Source organism: Epinephelus moara, chromosome 7 (assembly GCF_006386435.1).
Source record: "Epinephelus moara isolate mb chromosome 7, YSFRI_EMoa_1.0, whole genome shotgun sequence".
NCBI lineage: Eukaryota > Metazoa > Chordata > Actinopteri > Perciformes > Serranidae > Epinephelus > Epinephelus moara.
The window spans coordinates 6,446,510-6,461,899 of record NC_065512.1 but is presented as its reverse complement, the minus strand read 5'-3'; the positions used below and the strand labels follow the sequence as shown (position 1 = coordinate 6,461,899).

The window sequence follows — 15,390 nt, the reverse complement described above, 5'->3', positions numbered from 1 at the left end:
TACAAATGTAACTGTGGTTTGCAGAAACGTACAAAGTCGGCAACATTTATCTGGTGATTGGGTTTTGTTTTTATATATTTTGTACGTGAATAGAAAAAGTTTTTTTTACTTAGCATAATTAAACAGGCTCTTTTTAATTCTGTAAAGTCCCTTAGTTCTCATCATTAAAACTCAGTGTTGTTGGAGTGATTGCCTTTCATCTGTCTCTCAAACTATGCTGCATTTGATCGTTGAATTTGAGGGAACTGGGCCTTGAAAGTCCCTTAAAAGTCCTTGAATTTGATGTTTAACAAGTTTGATGTTTAAAACCATCAATGGAAAACTTTAAATGTAAAAGATAAAACAAAAGTAATGTAAAGACTGAAGGCGTCATCAGTCAGTGTCGGGACTGTTCATCATGTCCTCAGACATGAAACGATGGATCGACTCTGATGTGTCTGAATCCAGCTAAAGCCCAAATAATCCAGGTTTAAATCTGAACCTGGATCAGATCCAGCAGGCAGAGACACGAGTGAAACCACAGACTTCTGTTACTGAGAAACTCCTCACATATGTTACAGGCACATTTAATCTGTTATTATTTAACAGCTCCCGACATTAAAGATATAATATTTATAATGACTCAGCGCTCTGTGGACATTTTCACTTACTGAGGAGGAAAGTTTCACTTTAGTTTTCTGTCAATACACTAACTGATTATTGGACTAATGGTTTCAGCTGGACTTCATAAACTGTTTAGAACTAAACATCAGATTTTAAAAACTCTTCATATGTTTCAATCTGTGCGATAACTAAAAAGTGAAATACAAGTACCTGGAATGTGGACAGAGGTACAGCACTTATAGAGCAAATGTACTTAGTTACTTTCCATCGCTGCACTAAAATCACTCAAACAGTTCAGATCATTAAAATGAAAGAATCACAGCAGCACAGGTGCGATGTGTGTGTTTGTGTGTGTATGGGCGGGTCAGACAGGTAGGAGGCGGAGCTTCAGCTCACCTGGGGAATTCCTGTGTAGTGATGGTGAACACACCTGAGGGAGCGAGGCAGAGATGCAGAGATCAGTCACTTCTTCTTCTCTTTATCTCTTCCATCTCTTTTCATCTCGTCTTCTTCTTCTGTTTCATCTCGGCTCAGATGTTCTTCTGACACTTCATCTGTGTCATCACATAAATCAACAGATTCAACAGACAGAACGAGTTCAGTGTCGATAAAGTTTTTATTAATGTGTCAAAACACTGTCTGCATGGAGATGAACAGAAATCAACATGTGCTAGATATTTTGTGAGAAATTTGACAAATACTAATTTGATAATAAGATAATAATCATAAAATCCTAATCATCACAAAATAGAAATTATATAATATAGAATTTAATATCAACATTAATAATAATGTCAGAATCGAGGCTTTTAACAACCTTCAGGATATATCTGGGTTTTTGTCTCTTAAATTAGAATAACTTGTTCATCATAAAATCTTTTCCTCTTTTATATATTTTAATCCGACAGCCTGAACATGTAGAAATACACAAGGTGTGACTGTAATTCAGACCCGAACTTTACTGTAATTTACACATACAAAATGTCTTCAGTCTTAAAATCTGATTTTAATAGATTTCACATCAGAAATGATTCATGCAGATATAAAACACATTGACCTCAGAGAGACACAGGTATGCCTGTGCTTCTGAAACATTAATTGAGTATTTCCATTTTCTGCTACTTGTTCTATTTCCTGCACTATATTTATTTAATAACTTTAATCATATAAGACAAACAATAAATGATTGTTGATTAAACTCCCCAGCAGTATATAGAGTCATTAAAATGAGCTGCAACATTAAACTGATCAACACATTAACTCTTCAATAATTATGATCCAGTAATATCATACACATTATTCTGCACAATCAATACTTTACTTTTGGTACTTTAAGTATATTTTGATGCAGATGAATGAGTGAATGGCTTAATTTCAAGCAAAGCCAAAAAATAAAAACAAACAAAACATCAGACATGCTCGAAAAGGAGCAGTAACAAGTGAACACTTGTATAATCCTGCCCCCTCCTCAGTATTCATGTCTCATTGAAAAGGAAATTGTCAACAACTGTCCCAAATTTATTAATTAAACTATTAATATAAACTAAGCACAAAAAGTAGATTTTCTCTTTGTTGTAACAATGCTTCTTGGCAATAAATCTTATACCGTTAGAAAGCCTGTTTATTTTCCTTTTAAATGGAGCCACATTTGTAAGGAACATGCATTTGTGGGATGAGCAGCAGAGCTCTCGCCCAATGACAGCTGAGATAGGCTCCACCCCCCATGACCCCCAACAGGGTAAGCGGTTATGGAAAATGAATGAATGATTACATATTACATTATATTCGTTTATATATCGAAAGGTGTTTGTAAATTCTGTTCTGTTTGTTGTTTGTTTTTCTATAGTGATAATAAACTTTATTTATATAGCCTTTTTCGAAGTTACAAAGTGCTTCATGAGACAAATTGAAAATGGCAGGCGAACAATGATAAAAAAATTAAATGTAAAATTCATAAAACAATGTAGTTAAAATAAGCAATAAAATAAAAGTTAAGAGAATTCCTTTTTCTAAATGTTTTTAAGTGAATAAATGAGTAAATATAGGAAGCATTTCCTTCTGATGTCTCTGTGAATCATGTTTGACTCTGTTCATCTTCAGAGTTAAAGAGGCTGCCCCCCTCCCTCTCTCTCTCTTCAGCTCCTCCCAGTCTTTTATATGTAAATGTGGGGCGAGCGAGGCTGCCTCACCTGCAGGTAAACTGTCTCACCTGAACCTGAACATCACTTCAGTCAGTCTGAGTGCTCTGAGCTGAAGGGAACAAACTTCTGAGGCTACTTCGGCTCTTTGAAGTCTCTCATCTGAAGAGCTTTTACAAACAGTCGTGTTCAGAGGTGAAGAACTGAGACGACCTGTGGACTGTGTGTCCTCAGAGACAAAGACACATCTTCAGGAGGGTTTATTGAGATTTAAAGAAAAGTAGAAGTCTGAAGGAAGGTTTAAAAAGACTTTAAAAGAATGACAGGTGGACGTCTGCATCTTTAGGACATCTGACAGAAAACACTAAAGAAAGATGGACCACTGTGACGAACTTTTTAAGATGCTGTAAGAATTAAAAAATGGAACAAAGTTAAGGTTTGAAATGTGAAGACAGATGGACACGTCCTGTTTTTTTTCTGCCTGCATGTTTTTAAAGACCAAAGATTGAATATTTGAAGACGACAATCAAGACAACTTCTCTGAGATCTTTTTATTTTGGTTTTTAAAGAACAGAAAGTTAAAAAAAAAAATGTTTTGAGGGAGTTTAAGAAATTAGATTTTCTATTTACTGGATCATTTGAAGAGAAGGACACCGGGAAGAAATTTCTGAAGAAGACAGGACATCAAATGTCCTAAAGTTAAGACCTGAGGAGGACAGAAGGACGGACTTCTCAGAGATTATTTTGGGTTTCGTTCCTGCAACAGACGATCTTTAGAACATTTATTTAGGACTGTTTCAGAGACGACAAAGTTTGAACGAAGGACATCTCCTTCAAGACGTCTTGGAGGGGTTTCAGGACAAGAGGAAATAAAGTGTCTTCATGTCAGTGTTGGACCATGAACTGATCCAGGATCAGGACTCAGCAGGCTGGATTAACCTCTGACCTCTGACTCAGGTTTGATTTTACATTATTTATTTGAAAAACTTAATAATACAAACTTCAAATCATGTTTAGGTGTTGACAATGAACCGAAGACATTGTGATGGTTTCACTCAGTCAATTAAAACCCTAAAAACAAACAGTAGTCAGTGTGGTGATGACAAACGTGGAGTTCTCCTGGTTTACAGCAGCTGTGTTTTGTTGTAGTTTGGGTCTGTTGAGTGATTTCTGATTTACACCTGTAAATAAAGAACTTAAACTGGTCGAGTCCTGGAGACATTTTACAGATGATGAGAACAGGAGTGAGGCTGGGATAAAAATATATACCTGAAGCACCAAGACATGATTACTTATATAATTATATATTTAATATGTTATTTTAAAGGTTAGGGTGTTGTTAACTAAAGTAGAGAGACAAAGGTCCAGGTTTGGACTTGAACAGAGATGTTGTGGTTCAAGGTCGGCACCTTAAACCTCAAAGTGTTTAAAGGATCCAGATTATATTTAGTTAAACACTTGAAGACGTCACACCTGAACCTGGGTCAGATTTAAGGCTGTAGGGGATCAGGGCTTCGCTGTCAGGACTCTGTATTGACCTGCCTCACCAAATCATTATACAGCATACCCACAGTCATGGAAAACCTGCAAAAGTTGTTTCACAATTTAGTTTTCTGGGCCTGGGAAAGTCATGGAATGAGAAAAACCCTTGAAAGTTTTGGAAAAGTCAAAGTGTAGCCTCATGTGTAATGCAACATAACAGCAAATTTAGGATGCTTTCACACCTACCTGTTTGGTTTGGTTCAGTCCGACTCAAGTTCGTTTGCCCCCTAAGTGCTGTTCGTTTGGGTAGGGTAGATGTATATGTCTTGCTTCATGTTAACTTAAATTACATTTGAAGAGTTAAAGGCTGATATGTTGAATGTTTAAATATATTGTGGCAGAGTGATTAAGCTAATTGAACTAATTTTGACCCACTAAAATTTTTAAATTGTGTGAAAAGTTTGATGTTGTGAATGGAAATATATTATGGGTCCTTTAAAAGTCCTGGAAAGGTTTTTAAATCTTTACATGAAAATCTATGGGAACCCTCATTATCTTCTTAGTCTATCAGTCATCCTCGTGTCTTTCATTCTTTATATCTTGTAAAGTTTTATCCGCTGCACATTTTAGATTGTATCTGACGTCTGAGTCACTGGTTTCACTGGTTTTATTCCTTGTATCTGATAAACTTTATCATTATAATTAGGAAGATATTAAAGTTGCCTGTAGAAAAATCTCCTCTGTATCTGTAGAGGTGTGATGTCCTCACAAACCTGTGTGTGAACAGGGTCCCCTGATCGTCTAGCTGGCAAACATGTTGATACACTCGTCTGAGTTTCCTTCAGTTGTTACTGTCAGATCACAGAGGTCAGGTTTACTGATAACAGTGAAGCAGGATTTATACTTGTACATCAGCTCTATACAGAGCCAAAGCTGTTGTGATTATTCATACTTGTGCAGTGGTGTGTCTGTGTCACTGTGAAGTGCTGTAAAGTTTAGTTGATTCAAAACACACATTAAACATGGCTTAATAGAGACAATTTCAAACACAAGTATCAGCTTCACTATAACTCGCAGCATTCACAGACAAACACTTGTCTTTATCTGGACACATTTCCCCACAAATACAACATGCTAACGTTATTAGCACAAGCCTATGGCATTTTACATTGTATGAATTAGCCTAGCAGATAGCAGAGATTTCCTCTACTCATATGAAGCCAGGGACAACAGCAACATTTAACAAAGGTAATGTTACAAAATTCGGCTCCATTACAACTCACAAGGTTCACTGACAAAACAACTGTCTCATACTAAACACATCTTCCAAACAAATACAACATGCTAACGTTATTAGCACAAGCCTATGGCATTTTACATTGTTTAAATTAGCGTAGTGACGAGCAGAGATTTCCTCTGCTCATATGAAGCCAGGATAAATCACACACAAGACTTAAAATGTTATTTTTGTGGAGGATTTATTGTCTTAACAATTTATTGTTTCTTATCTGTGAAATTAAAGTAAATAAAAGCTTCGTTTCCACTGAGGGAAATGGTTTCAGCTTACAGCTCGGGTTACTGTCAAGTTAATACTTAGTCTTCTATCCCTTGATACCACGTCAAACCTCGCCACAACTCTGACGTGATTTTTGTTGCTTTGAATTTTACTTTATTTTTCTTCAGGTGAAGTTAATGTGTCCGACATTCAGTGAGCTGATGAAGGAGGTTTGAAGGTGATATGTCTGGATTGTTTTCATTTCAATATGTAGTGTGGTTTTAATGAAGAAACTTGAGAAGGAAGAAAATCCTCCGACTCATTTCAAGGTTTGATTTTCAAAGTTTTGATGTGTTGATGTTAAAAATTGGTTTTAATTTGAAAGTAAGGAATGACAATGTGCATTAAATCCTAATTCAAGTTGCTGTAACAGCTGATTATTTTATTTTAGTGATGTTTTATTCTGTTTTCGACACAGACGTCTGAACGCTGCAGAGAAGAAGAAGAGAATCTGATTGGATGCCTTCCTGGTGCAGGTCGTCTGTCAGCCTGAAAATGACGGTGAGCGACGCAGGTCAAGAAGCAGACCGGTGAGGGGGAATCAAACCCACGTCATTGGCGTTATGTTGGTGTGTCACTCCCTGCTGCTCACTGTGGTGCTGCTCGCCGCCAGAGTCTGGAGCCAGAGCTGGAGACCCTGCACAGGTATGAGGACACAGGTGTGACTTGTGACATGTTAAAGGTCCCAACAAGTCTGTTGGATCTGTTGTTAGCATTAAAGGAGCAGTCTATCATCATGTCCCCCTGTTAGCCTAGCTTAGCACACAGAATTAGAAGAAGGGGGAAACTGTTAGCCTAGCTTAACACAAAGACTAGAAGCCGAGGAAAACTGTTAGCCTAGCTTAGCACAAAGACTAGAAGCAGAGGGAAACTGTTAGCCTAGCTTAGCACAAAGACTAGAAGCAGAGGGAAACAGTTTGCCGAGCTGACCAACAACCGCTAAAAACAGTGGACGAAACCCTAAAATGTCTTTAAAATCCTTAACAGACCAACAACTGTATTAAAGTGACAGACTTTTTCCTCTGGTAATGAATGAATGAATGAATGAATGAAAGAATGAATGTATTGCAGTGATTAGCCGACATTAGCATCAGGATATTCACTGTATCTGTGGCCTCTTTGACCCGGCCGCTGTGTTTCATGTGTTTCAGACGTTTCTCTGCTGCTTTGTGCTTCGTTATTGTTTCGTGTCTTTGAAATGTGAGATCTGTTTCTGTACATGTCGTCCCCTCCCTCCATTCATCCTCCATTCATCCTCCATTCATCTTTCATTGATCCCACTGCAGCAACAAAACACACAGACGGCCTCAGAGGAGCTTAAAGGGGAATTCCAGATAAAAACTAACAGAGACAAAGATTTAAACTCCCTGTGCGTCTCTTCTTTCATCTCATATCTGTCACCTGTCATATCCGTCTCTGACTCTGTCCTGGATGCTGAAGACTGCGTTCAGTCCTGCAACAGGACCGAGCATCCTGCTGCTGCTATATGCAATGGTACAATCTGGTCATCACAGGATTCAACATACATTTAACCAATCCTTAAAAAAGAAAATCCCAATTTTTCCCCATTCATTGCAACAATAATTCACATTTACTTGTTTCTCAGACACTTTTTATGACTCTGTTTTTTTTAATGATTCTGTACATTACTCCATGACTCTGTATGTTCCTCCCTACAATACTCAAACTAACTGATCTGTAACATTATGAACTGTGTGGTGGGCTGAATTCAGGCTGTTTCTATTCTGACTGTTACAGATCAACTGATCAAAAACACACAAAAAAAACTGTTCAATGTAGACTATTTCTCTTGGTGAAAAACAAAACATGGCATCATTATTAGACGAACCCCAGCCTCCAGCAGCAGATATCTCTACCTGGACACACCTTTGGTTCTATTTTTAAATCGGCACTGAAGCCACAGGTGGAGGAATCAAACGCACCCTGAGGTGACGATGTGATGAAAATAAACTCTGTGTAGCTGAAGAGTGAATCAGATATCTGATACAGATTAATATCCAGCTGACCACATGACAGATACACTTATCAATCACAGGAAGAGGAAAATGTCCTGTTAGAAAGACATCTGATAGAATAGAATAAAAATAGACAGCTGTTGTGTAACATCAGCTGTGACTCACTCAGACTGAAATTCATTTTTACTGATTTCACTTCAGCTGTGATGAGTTTGCTGAAGTTCTCAGAAATGATGGAGGCCATGAACGTTAAGATTTCTTAAAATATTTTATAATATTTCTGAGGAAAAATTTTGATATTCTGAAGGGCCTCATACACTGACATTATGCCTTTGCATTTCCTGCATTACATGAGCCACTCGCTAGCTTGCTAAATTGTTTAGTTTTCTGGCTTCTAGACGCAGGCAGCAGCGTCCGTTTTGTGAACTAGCAGCGTTGCTCTCATGACTTTATCATTTGAACACCAAGCATATCCTGTACACCGCTTCCCGTGCTATAACCGCAAGTTCACGAGTTCCATTGAAAGGCATGACTTACCACAAAGACTTAAAGCAGGAGGAAACTGTTAGCCTAGCTTAGCACAAAGAACATAAGCGTGGGAAACTGTTAGCCCAACTTAGTTCAAAGACCGTAAACAGGAGGGCATTGTTAGCCTAGCTTAGCACAAAGACTGGAAGCAGGGAGGAAACTGTTAGCCTAGCTTAGCTCAAAGAACGTAAGCAGGGGGAAACTGTTAGCCTAGCTTAGCTCAAAGAATGTAAGCAGGGAGGAAACTGTTAGCCTAACTTAGCTAAAAGAACGTAAGCAGGGGGAAACTGTTAGCCTAGCTTAGTTCAAAGACCGTAAACAGAGGGGATTGTTAGCCTAGCTTAGCACAAAGACTCAGCCTTTCTCTGTGAGTCTGATGTATCTGACTCTCATAACAACAAAGAAAAAAATAGATTTCTCTCTTTTTAATAAATGTAACATGTTGTTTCTGATGCAGTTCGTACTTTCTGTTTCCTCCACAGACCTGCTGCCTCTTGACCTGCTGGCCAGAGTCCTTCCACACCCAGGACAAGCCCCGCCCCCACAGGTAGGACAGGTGAACACATGAAGAGTTAATGACTGCAGACCAGATGGTGCTAACACATGATCAAACAAATGACCAATCAGGTGCAGATGGTTCAGTCCAAAGGGTCCAGAGGTCTCCGACTGGCCGGAGCCATGGCAACAGCGCTGAGTTTTCCCGCCTCCCAAATCTTCAGCAACTGTGACTACTTCCCAGCTGAGTTCTCATTGGTTGCCACCATCAAGATACCGAGACTAAGACAGAAGGTGAGCCAGTAGAATGGATGATAACCTCACAGAACCTGATCCAGTCTGATCCGGTCTGATCTAACCTGTTCTTCTTCTCTCTTTTTCCAGAGGAACGAATACGTCTTCTCTGTGGTGGACGAGAGATCGGATTCCCTGTTGCTAGGGTTACGTGTCTCAGAGAACCGCCTGCACCTCCTGGTTACACCCCCCGGTGTTGGTGGACGAAGCCGGCTGAGCTTTAAGGATATTGGACTGGATGATAACCGCTGGCACACTGTGGTGCTCGCCGTCACCGGACCGTACGCCACGCTGACCATCGACTGTGGACTTCCTCTGGAGCTGTGAGTAACTGTCAGACCAGTCCAGACTGGTTCAGACCAGTTCAGATTGGTTTCCGATTAGATCAACTAGACAAGTTCAGAGTGCTTCAGACCAGTTCAGGCGGGTTCAGACCATTTCATACCAGTTAATTCTAGTTCAGACCAGTTTAGATCTGTTCAGACCAGTTCAGATTGGTTCATACCAGTTTAAACCAGTTCAGACCAGTTTAAACTGGTGTCTGACCAGTTCATCATCAGGTTCAGTCCACAGTGAGGTCAGTTTGAAGCCCAGAGGCCAGATTGTTACATTAACTGGTTTCCTGTTTCCCAGTAAACAGGTTTGGTCGTTCCCCAGCGCTCTGAGCACCAGAGGCTCCAGGTTCTTCATTGGCAGCAGGAGGAGGATGAGGGGACGCTTCTCTGTGAGTCTGGGATCAGGACTGTGGACAGCCCTCCAGGGTCCTGGTGTCATATCTAAAAACAGAAGCTTTAATGTGAAAAAGCTTAGAACTTCCTGTCTGTGTTCAGGGTTTACTGCGGCAGCTGGTTCTGCTTCCTGGTTCAGACGCCACGCCCAGACTGTGTCCGACCTCTGACCCCAGCCTTGCTGAGCTATCCATCCCCCAGGTCCTAAAGTCCACCCCTCTGCAGCCCGACCAGTATGGACCAGTTTACCCATATGGTGAGGAGAGGAGGGGCTGGGATCAGATCTAAGAGGCCGTACACAGGCTGTGTCTTTAACCCCCAGGAAAACAGAAAATTAATCAGCAGCTATTTTATTAGTCAATTAATGGTTAAAGTCCGTGAGGTTGTGCTCTCCCTCTGACGTCTGACATGACAGTAACTTTAATATTTTTGGATTAATAAATGTTTGTTGGACAAAACAAGACATTTAATGAAGTCACTTCAGGCTCTGATGTTTTTAGACCAAACCTTTAATTGATAAATAATCTAGAGAGTAATCTGAATTTAATCTTTAACTGCAGCCCTCGTCCACAAACTTTTGGCCTCGTAGAGAGACCCTGATATAAACAGGTGTATCAGGTGAACATGAGGGTCAGTGAGGACTCTCAGCTCAGTGTTGGTGCTTCAGCTTGTGATGGTATCAGAGATTCAGTAACCTGAGATACAACATGACTGACAGGGCGGAACTTCCTCTGTGTGTGTGTGTGTGTGTGTGTGTGTGTGTGTGTGTGTGTGTGTGTGTGTGTGGTTTGATTGACTGTCGGGTTACTGTTCTGTGTGTTTCCATGACAACAGTGACTGACAGGTGACGATGTTCAGTTATAAAAACAACAACATGGTGCAGGTGTGTTCTCTCCCCCATGAAACAGTCGGGGGCTTTCAGTGATATTCAGGAACTGTTAGCCTAGCTTAGTACAAAGACTGGAAGCAGAGGGAAACTGTTAGCCTAGCTTAGCACAAAGACTGGAAGCAGAGGGAAACTGTTAGCCTAGCTTAGCACAAAGACTGGAAGCAGAGGAAAACTGTTAGCCTAGCTTAGCACAAAAACTGGAAGCAAGAGGAAACTGTTAGCCTAGCTTAGTATAAAGACTGGAAGAGAGGGAAACTGTTAGCCTAGCTTAGCACAAAGACTGGAAACAGAGGGAAACTGTTAGCCTATCTTAGTATAAAGACTGGAAGAGAGGAAAACTGTTAGCCTAGCTTAGCACAAAAACTGGAAGCAAGAGGAAACTGTTAGCCTAGCTTAGCACAAAGACTGGAAGCAGAGGGAAACTGTTAGCCTAGCTATATAGTCTCTGACGCTGACCCAGCAGGTCTTACAGTATTATGTGATTGTTGTGGTTATAAATGACTAAACGTGCTGTAGGGTTTTGTCCTGGACTCAGAGATGAAGCTGATATGAATCTGAAGCAGCCTGAGGCTCACAGAGTTAATAAAGTTCAGCAGATTCAACTCTGATGGATATCTGACGCTTTATGACTCACAGTTTATATAAACTTCAATCGGGCGAAACATCTGAGGTGTGTTTGATTTACGTTCCTACACACTGCTCACAACAAAGTCGACTTATTGTCAGACTTGACCTGATGTTTCAGTGTTTGTGTTTGCTGGAACATGAGTCTGGATGATGAGATGTGAGACAAACTTACTGTTATTAATGAAGTTGAAAGACAACCTTGTCAGAGGTGACGTTATCATGACCAGTGACACCTCTTACCTCCTCAGACTTTTTCATTTGAATATCTAAAGAGGCAAAAACAGCTCCAGTATGACTATAGGGGAAGAACAGTCTTCCTAAACAACCAGGTCTCACTATGAACTTATAAGATCCGGTTATTGGGCGGTGTCAGACACTGACGAAAAAAGAAACTGAGATCTGTGTGGGTACATGAGACCCTAAAAAAGAGGGTGGATCACGGGGAGTTCCACCAGTTGGTCCAGGAGCGTCTCCTCCATGATGCTGTTTCCTGGCATATTTTAGGATGACTCAGGGGCAGTTTGACAACCTGCTGTCTATCATTGGGCCGTATAGCTCTGGGTATCCAGCAACTGCTACCACCAGCTTCTCCTCCACTGTTTACCAACTGTAAACTTGTAAAAAAAGATGACGTGGGGTGTTTTTCCGCTCTGAGTTGAAGTTTTTCAGTTCAGAGCACCGGCAGAAACAGCAGGCGCCTAGAGCACAGAAACTGCAGGCGTGTCGCAACGCAAAAACGGCGAGCAAAAAGTTTCACTCTTGTTAAGAGTCATGAAAAGGTGCCTCAAGCTGCTGAAACACTTTTTGTGTGATCAGGGCCTAATGTTGGCATGATACATGACTGGTCTTGTCCCACACTGGACTACGTGGCCAGTGATAAGAACAAAAGTTAAGACGCCAAACGTCCAAGTGGGGCAGGTGAGAGGGGTGGTGGATGGGTCCAACAACCACAGACTTTCACTCAGGGTAGCGGTGTTTGCATCACCTAAGATTATAAAGCCAAACCCTGTTCTTTTATCCTAAACCTAACCACGTGTTTTTGTTGCCTAAACTCAACCACGTGTTTTTGTTGCCTAAACTCAGGGTACCCAGGGCACCTTGCACGTCGTATGTGGACGCTGAAAGTCCAAGACCAGACTTCTATATGTGATGAGGTCAAAGTGAAAAAGTGTTGGTGGCTAGGCATTGAAGCTAAAGCTAACAGGCTAATCATATCTGCAGAACCTGCCTGAGAACCTTCATGTTTTTAAGTTTTCCTTAGTCTGACAGTAATCCAGTGATAGGTGTGTGTACATCCACAGTGTAACCAGGAGCTGCTAACAGGAAATATACAGTGACATCATGTCTGTCAGGTTCAGTGCTGTAAATCAGTGGTGTTTCTTTCCTCAGGTTGAATCTCATTAGCAGCCCGTGTGTCTGTCGTCTCTCTGACTGATGTGTAATGATATGAGAGTCATCTCCCTCTGTCTGCTCATAATGAAGACGTGTGGTTTGAAGGAGTGACGAAAACCTTCATTACCTTCAGCTCATTAACGCTGAGCTGTCAGATACAGTTACTGTCTGAGGCCAGACGCTGAAAAGACAAATAATAAATGGTTTCTAGTTCCTGTTGTTCTAAACAGAAGGGGCTTTCCTTCATCACGCTTCACCTCCACACTGTCTGCACTGTGTGCTGTACTATCATAAATCTGTGAGGTACCGTCAAGAAGTAATTTTACTTTTTGGAAGCTAAACTCGTATGTTTATATATTTTCTGCAAAATCTGAATTAAAAAAATAACTCAAGGTGTCAGATAAATGAAATGCGGTAAAAAGTACAATATGTCCCTCTAAGATGTAGCCAAGTGAAAATAAAGTAGCATAAAGTGGAAATACTATAATTTATATAGATAGTAAAGTGCCTGTAATTTTACAGTACTTGAGTAAATGTTTACAGCAGTTTTATTTCGTGCTCGACCCTAACCCTCACACTGTGAAACTTCTTGAAGAGGTGTTGTTGGTTTTGTTGTTGTATTTCAGAGGCGGAGGCCAGAGTGACTCTGGGGAATCCTCCGACATGTTCAGGACCGGAGCAGGGCCAGCTGTGGTTCAACATTCAGAGAAAAGGCCTGTTCATCTGTGACGGACTCACCTGGAGGACTCTGCTGCACAGTGAGTCTGAATATGTTCACAGTGCAGTCAGAAAATAATATAAAGAAACAGACGCACGTCACATGTTGTGTTGTCCTGACATATGTTGGTAGGATGTCAAAAAATATGGGCAAAATGTGCAAAACAGAAATGTACAAAAAAAACTGTGGAAAAAAAAGAAGTCAAATGTCAGACGTCAAAAATGTCCCAAAAACTATAAATAAATGTTTGAAAATTTTGTGAAAAATATTAAAACATACGAAAAAGTACAAAAATAATCAATATATGTATGAAACTATTAGTAAAATGTATGAAATAATTCTGAAAATTATCAGTAAAATATCAGAAAAATATTGTAAAATGTTTGATTTTTTTTTTAAATGTACGAATAATATATTCGAAATGTAAAAAAAAGAAAATTAAATAAATGAATAATGTGTGAACATTTTCTGAAAATGATTTGTAAAATGTATAAGAAATATTAATAAATCCATGTAAAGGATTATTATTATTATTTTATCAAAAAATATTTAAAAATGTACCAGAAAATTGCCTTCAAAATTAGTGCAATGTAAAAAAAAAAATGTAAAATTGTAAAATATCGATTTTTTTTGGGAGGGGTATAAATAAAATTAAAAATATAAAAAACTCTCCCAAATAATTGGTAAAATGTACAAGAAATATTAATAGATATGTGGGGGGAGAAAAAAACAAAAAAATACTACTAAAATATACAAAAAAATATTAATGTACAGTTTCCCAACTTTAGAGGAAAGAATCATTGTAACATAAAGTCCTCATGTTTAAGAAAATTATTTTTCATTATATTACTAGAATTTAATTTATATTTTGGGAAAAAGTGAAAAAGAAAATAGTCATTATGAGACAAAAATGCTGTTTGGGAGAAAGTCAGAATTTAATAATATATGACGTTTCAGTGAAATCATTTTAAAAGTTAAGTGAAGGAGATAAATCAGTAATTTAATAATAAAGTGATGCTGTGTCAAAAATAATCTTAAAGAATAAGATGATACATTCTTCTAGTAAACAGTGAAAACATTATTTTTTGTTAAACATAGTCAGAATTATTATATAATTATTAGTATGTATGTCGCATATGAGGATTTTTAATAAAGGTAATTGAAAAGAGAAATTAGGACATTGTTTGTCAACACTTTAATGTTTTGGCTGTGATGACAACTGAGTCCTGTAGAGAGGTATGGTGACTTTGATTTAAAACATGCATAAAATATATAGCATAAAACTAAGTGGCCCCTGTACTTCATGTGTCTCTTGCACATGTCTCGTGTGTCCTCTGCAGATCCGGAGCGTTTGGACTACGTGGAGGACTACCAGGATCTGTACACCAGCTCAGAAACCTTTGACGTCGAGGTCTTCTCCATCCCGTCTGAGGGCCTGTTCATGGCTGCAGCCAACAGGTACTAAAACACCTAGAACAACACCACCAGCTCTGAGGGACGTAAAGGACTAACTGTGTCCTCTGCGTCTCCATGGTAACTCTCATGTCTCATCCTGCAGGGACTCTCGACCCGGTTCAGGTATTTACAGATGGAAGAATGGGTCGTTCCATCTCCACCAGAACATCAGCACTCAGGAGGCTCGAGCCTGGAAACATTTCACCATCGACAGTCAGGTGAGAGCTGCTCCACCTTCAAACCTTCATCACTCCATGTTATTAACACCAAACTAAACTGTGAGACATAAAAGTCACCGGTCATTTTATGAGGTACACCTTGCTTGCAGCGGGTTGGCCCCTTTTTAATTCTTGGTGTCACAGATTTAACAAAGTGCTGGAAACATTCCTCAGAGATGTTGGTCCATATTGACATGATGACATCACACAGTTGCTGCAGATTTGTCGGCTGCACATCCATGATGAGAATCTCCCGTTCCAGCACATCCCAAAGGTGCTCTATTGGACTGAG

General features: G+C 39.6%; 1 protein-coding gene across 1 annotated transcript in view; it reads left to right on the top strand.

The window, feature by feature from the left end:
• Positions 1-2,838: 2,838 nt before the first annotated feature.
• tspearb (thrombospondin-type laminin G domain and EAR repeats b) overlaps positions 2,839-15,390 on the top strand; it is a 20,263-nt gene continuing 7,711 nt past the window's right edge. The window contains exons 1-10 of the mRNA XM_050049253.1: positions 2,839-3,698; positions 6,197-6,423; positions 8,765-8,829; positions 8,910-9,071; positions 9,162-9,394; positions 9,705-9,795; positions 9,902-10,055; positions 13,334-13,465; positions 14,766-14,883; positions 14,984-15,098. Of these exons, the coding sequence (XP_049905210.1) occupies positions 6,342-6,423; positions 8,765-8,829; positions 8,910-9,071; positions 9,162-9,394; positions 9,705-9,795; positions 9,902-10,055; positions 13,334-13,465; positions 14,766-14,883; positions 14,984-15,098 (1,152 nt within the window). The 5' untranslated portion in view covers positions 2,839-3,698; positions 6,197-6,341. The remainder of the gene's footprint in view (positions 3,699-6,196; positions 6,424-8,764; positions 8,830-8,909; positions 9,072-9,161; positions 9,395-9,704; positions 9,796-9,901; positions 10,056-13,333; positions 13,466-14,765; positions 14,884-14,983; positions 15,099-15,390) is intronic.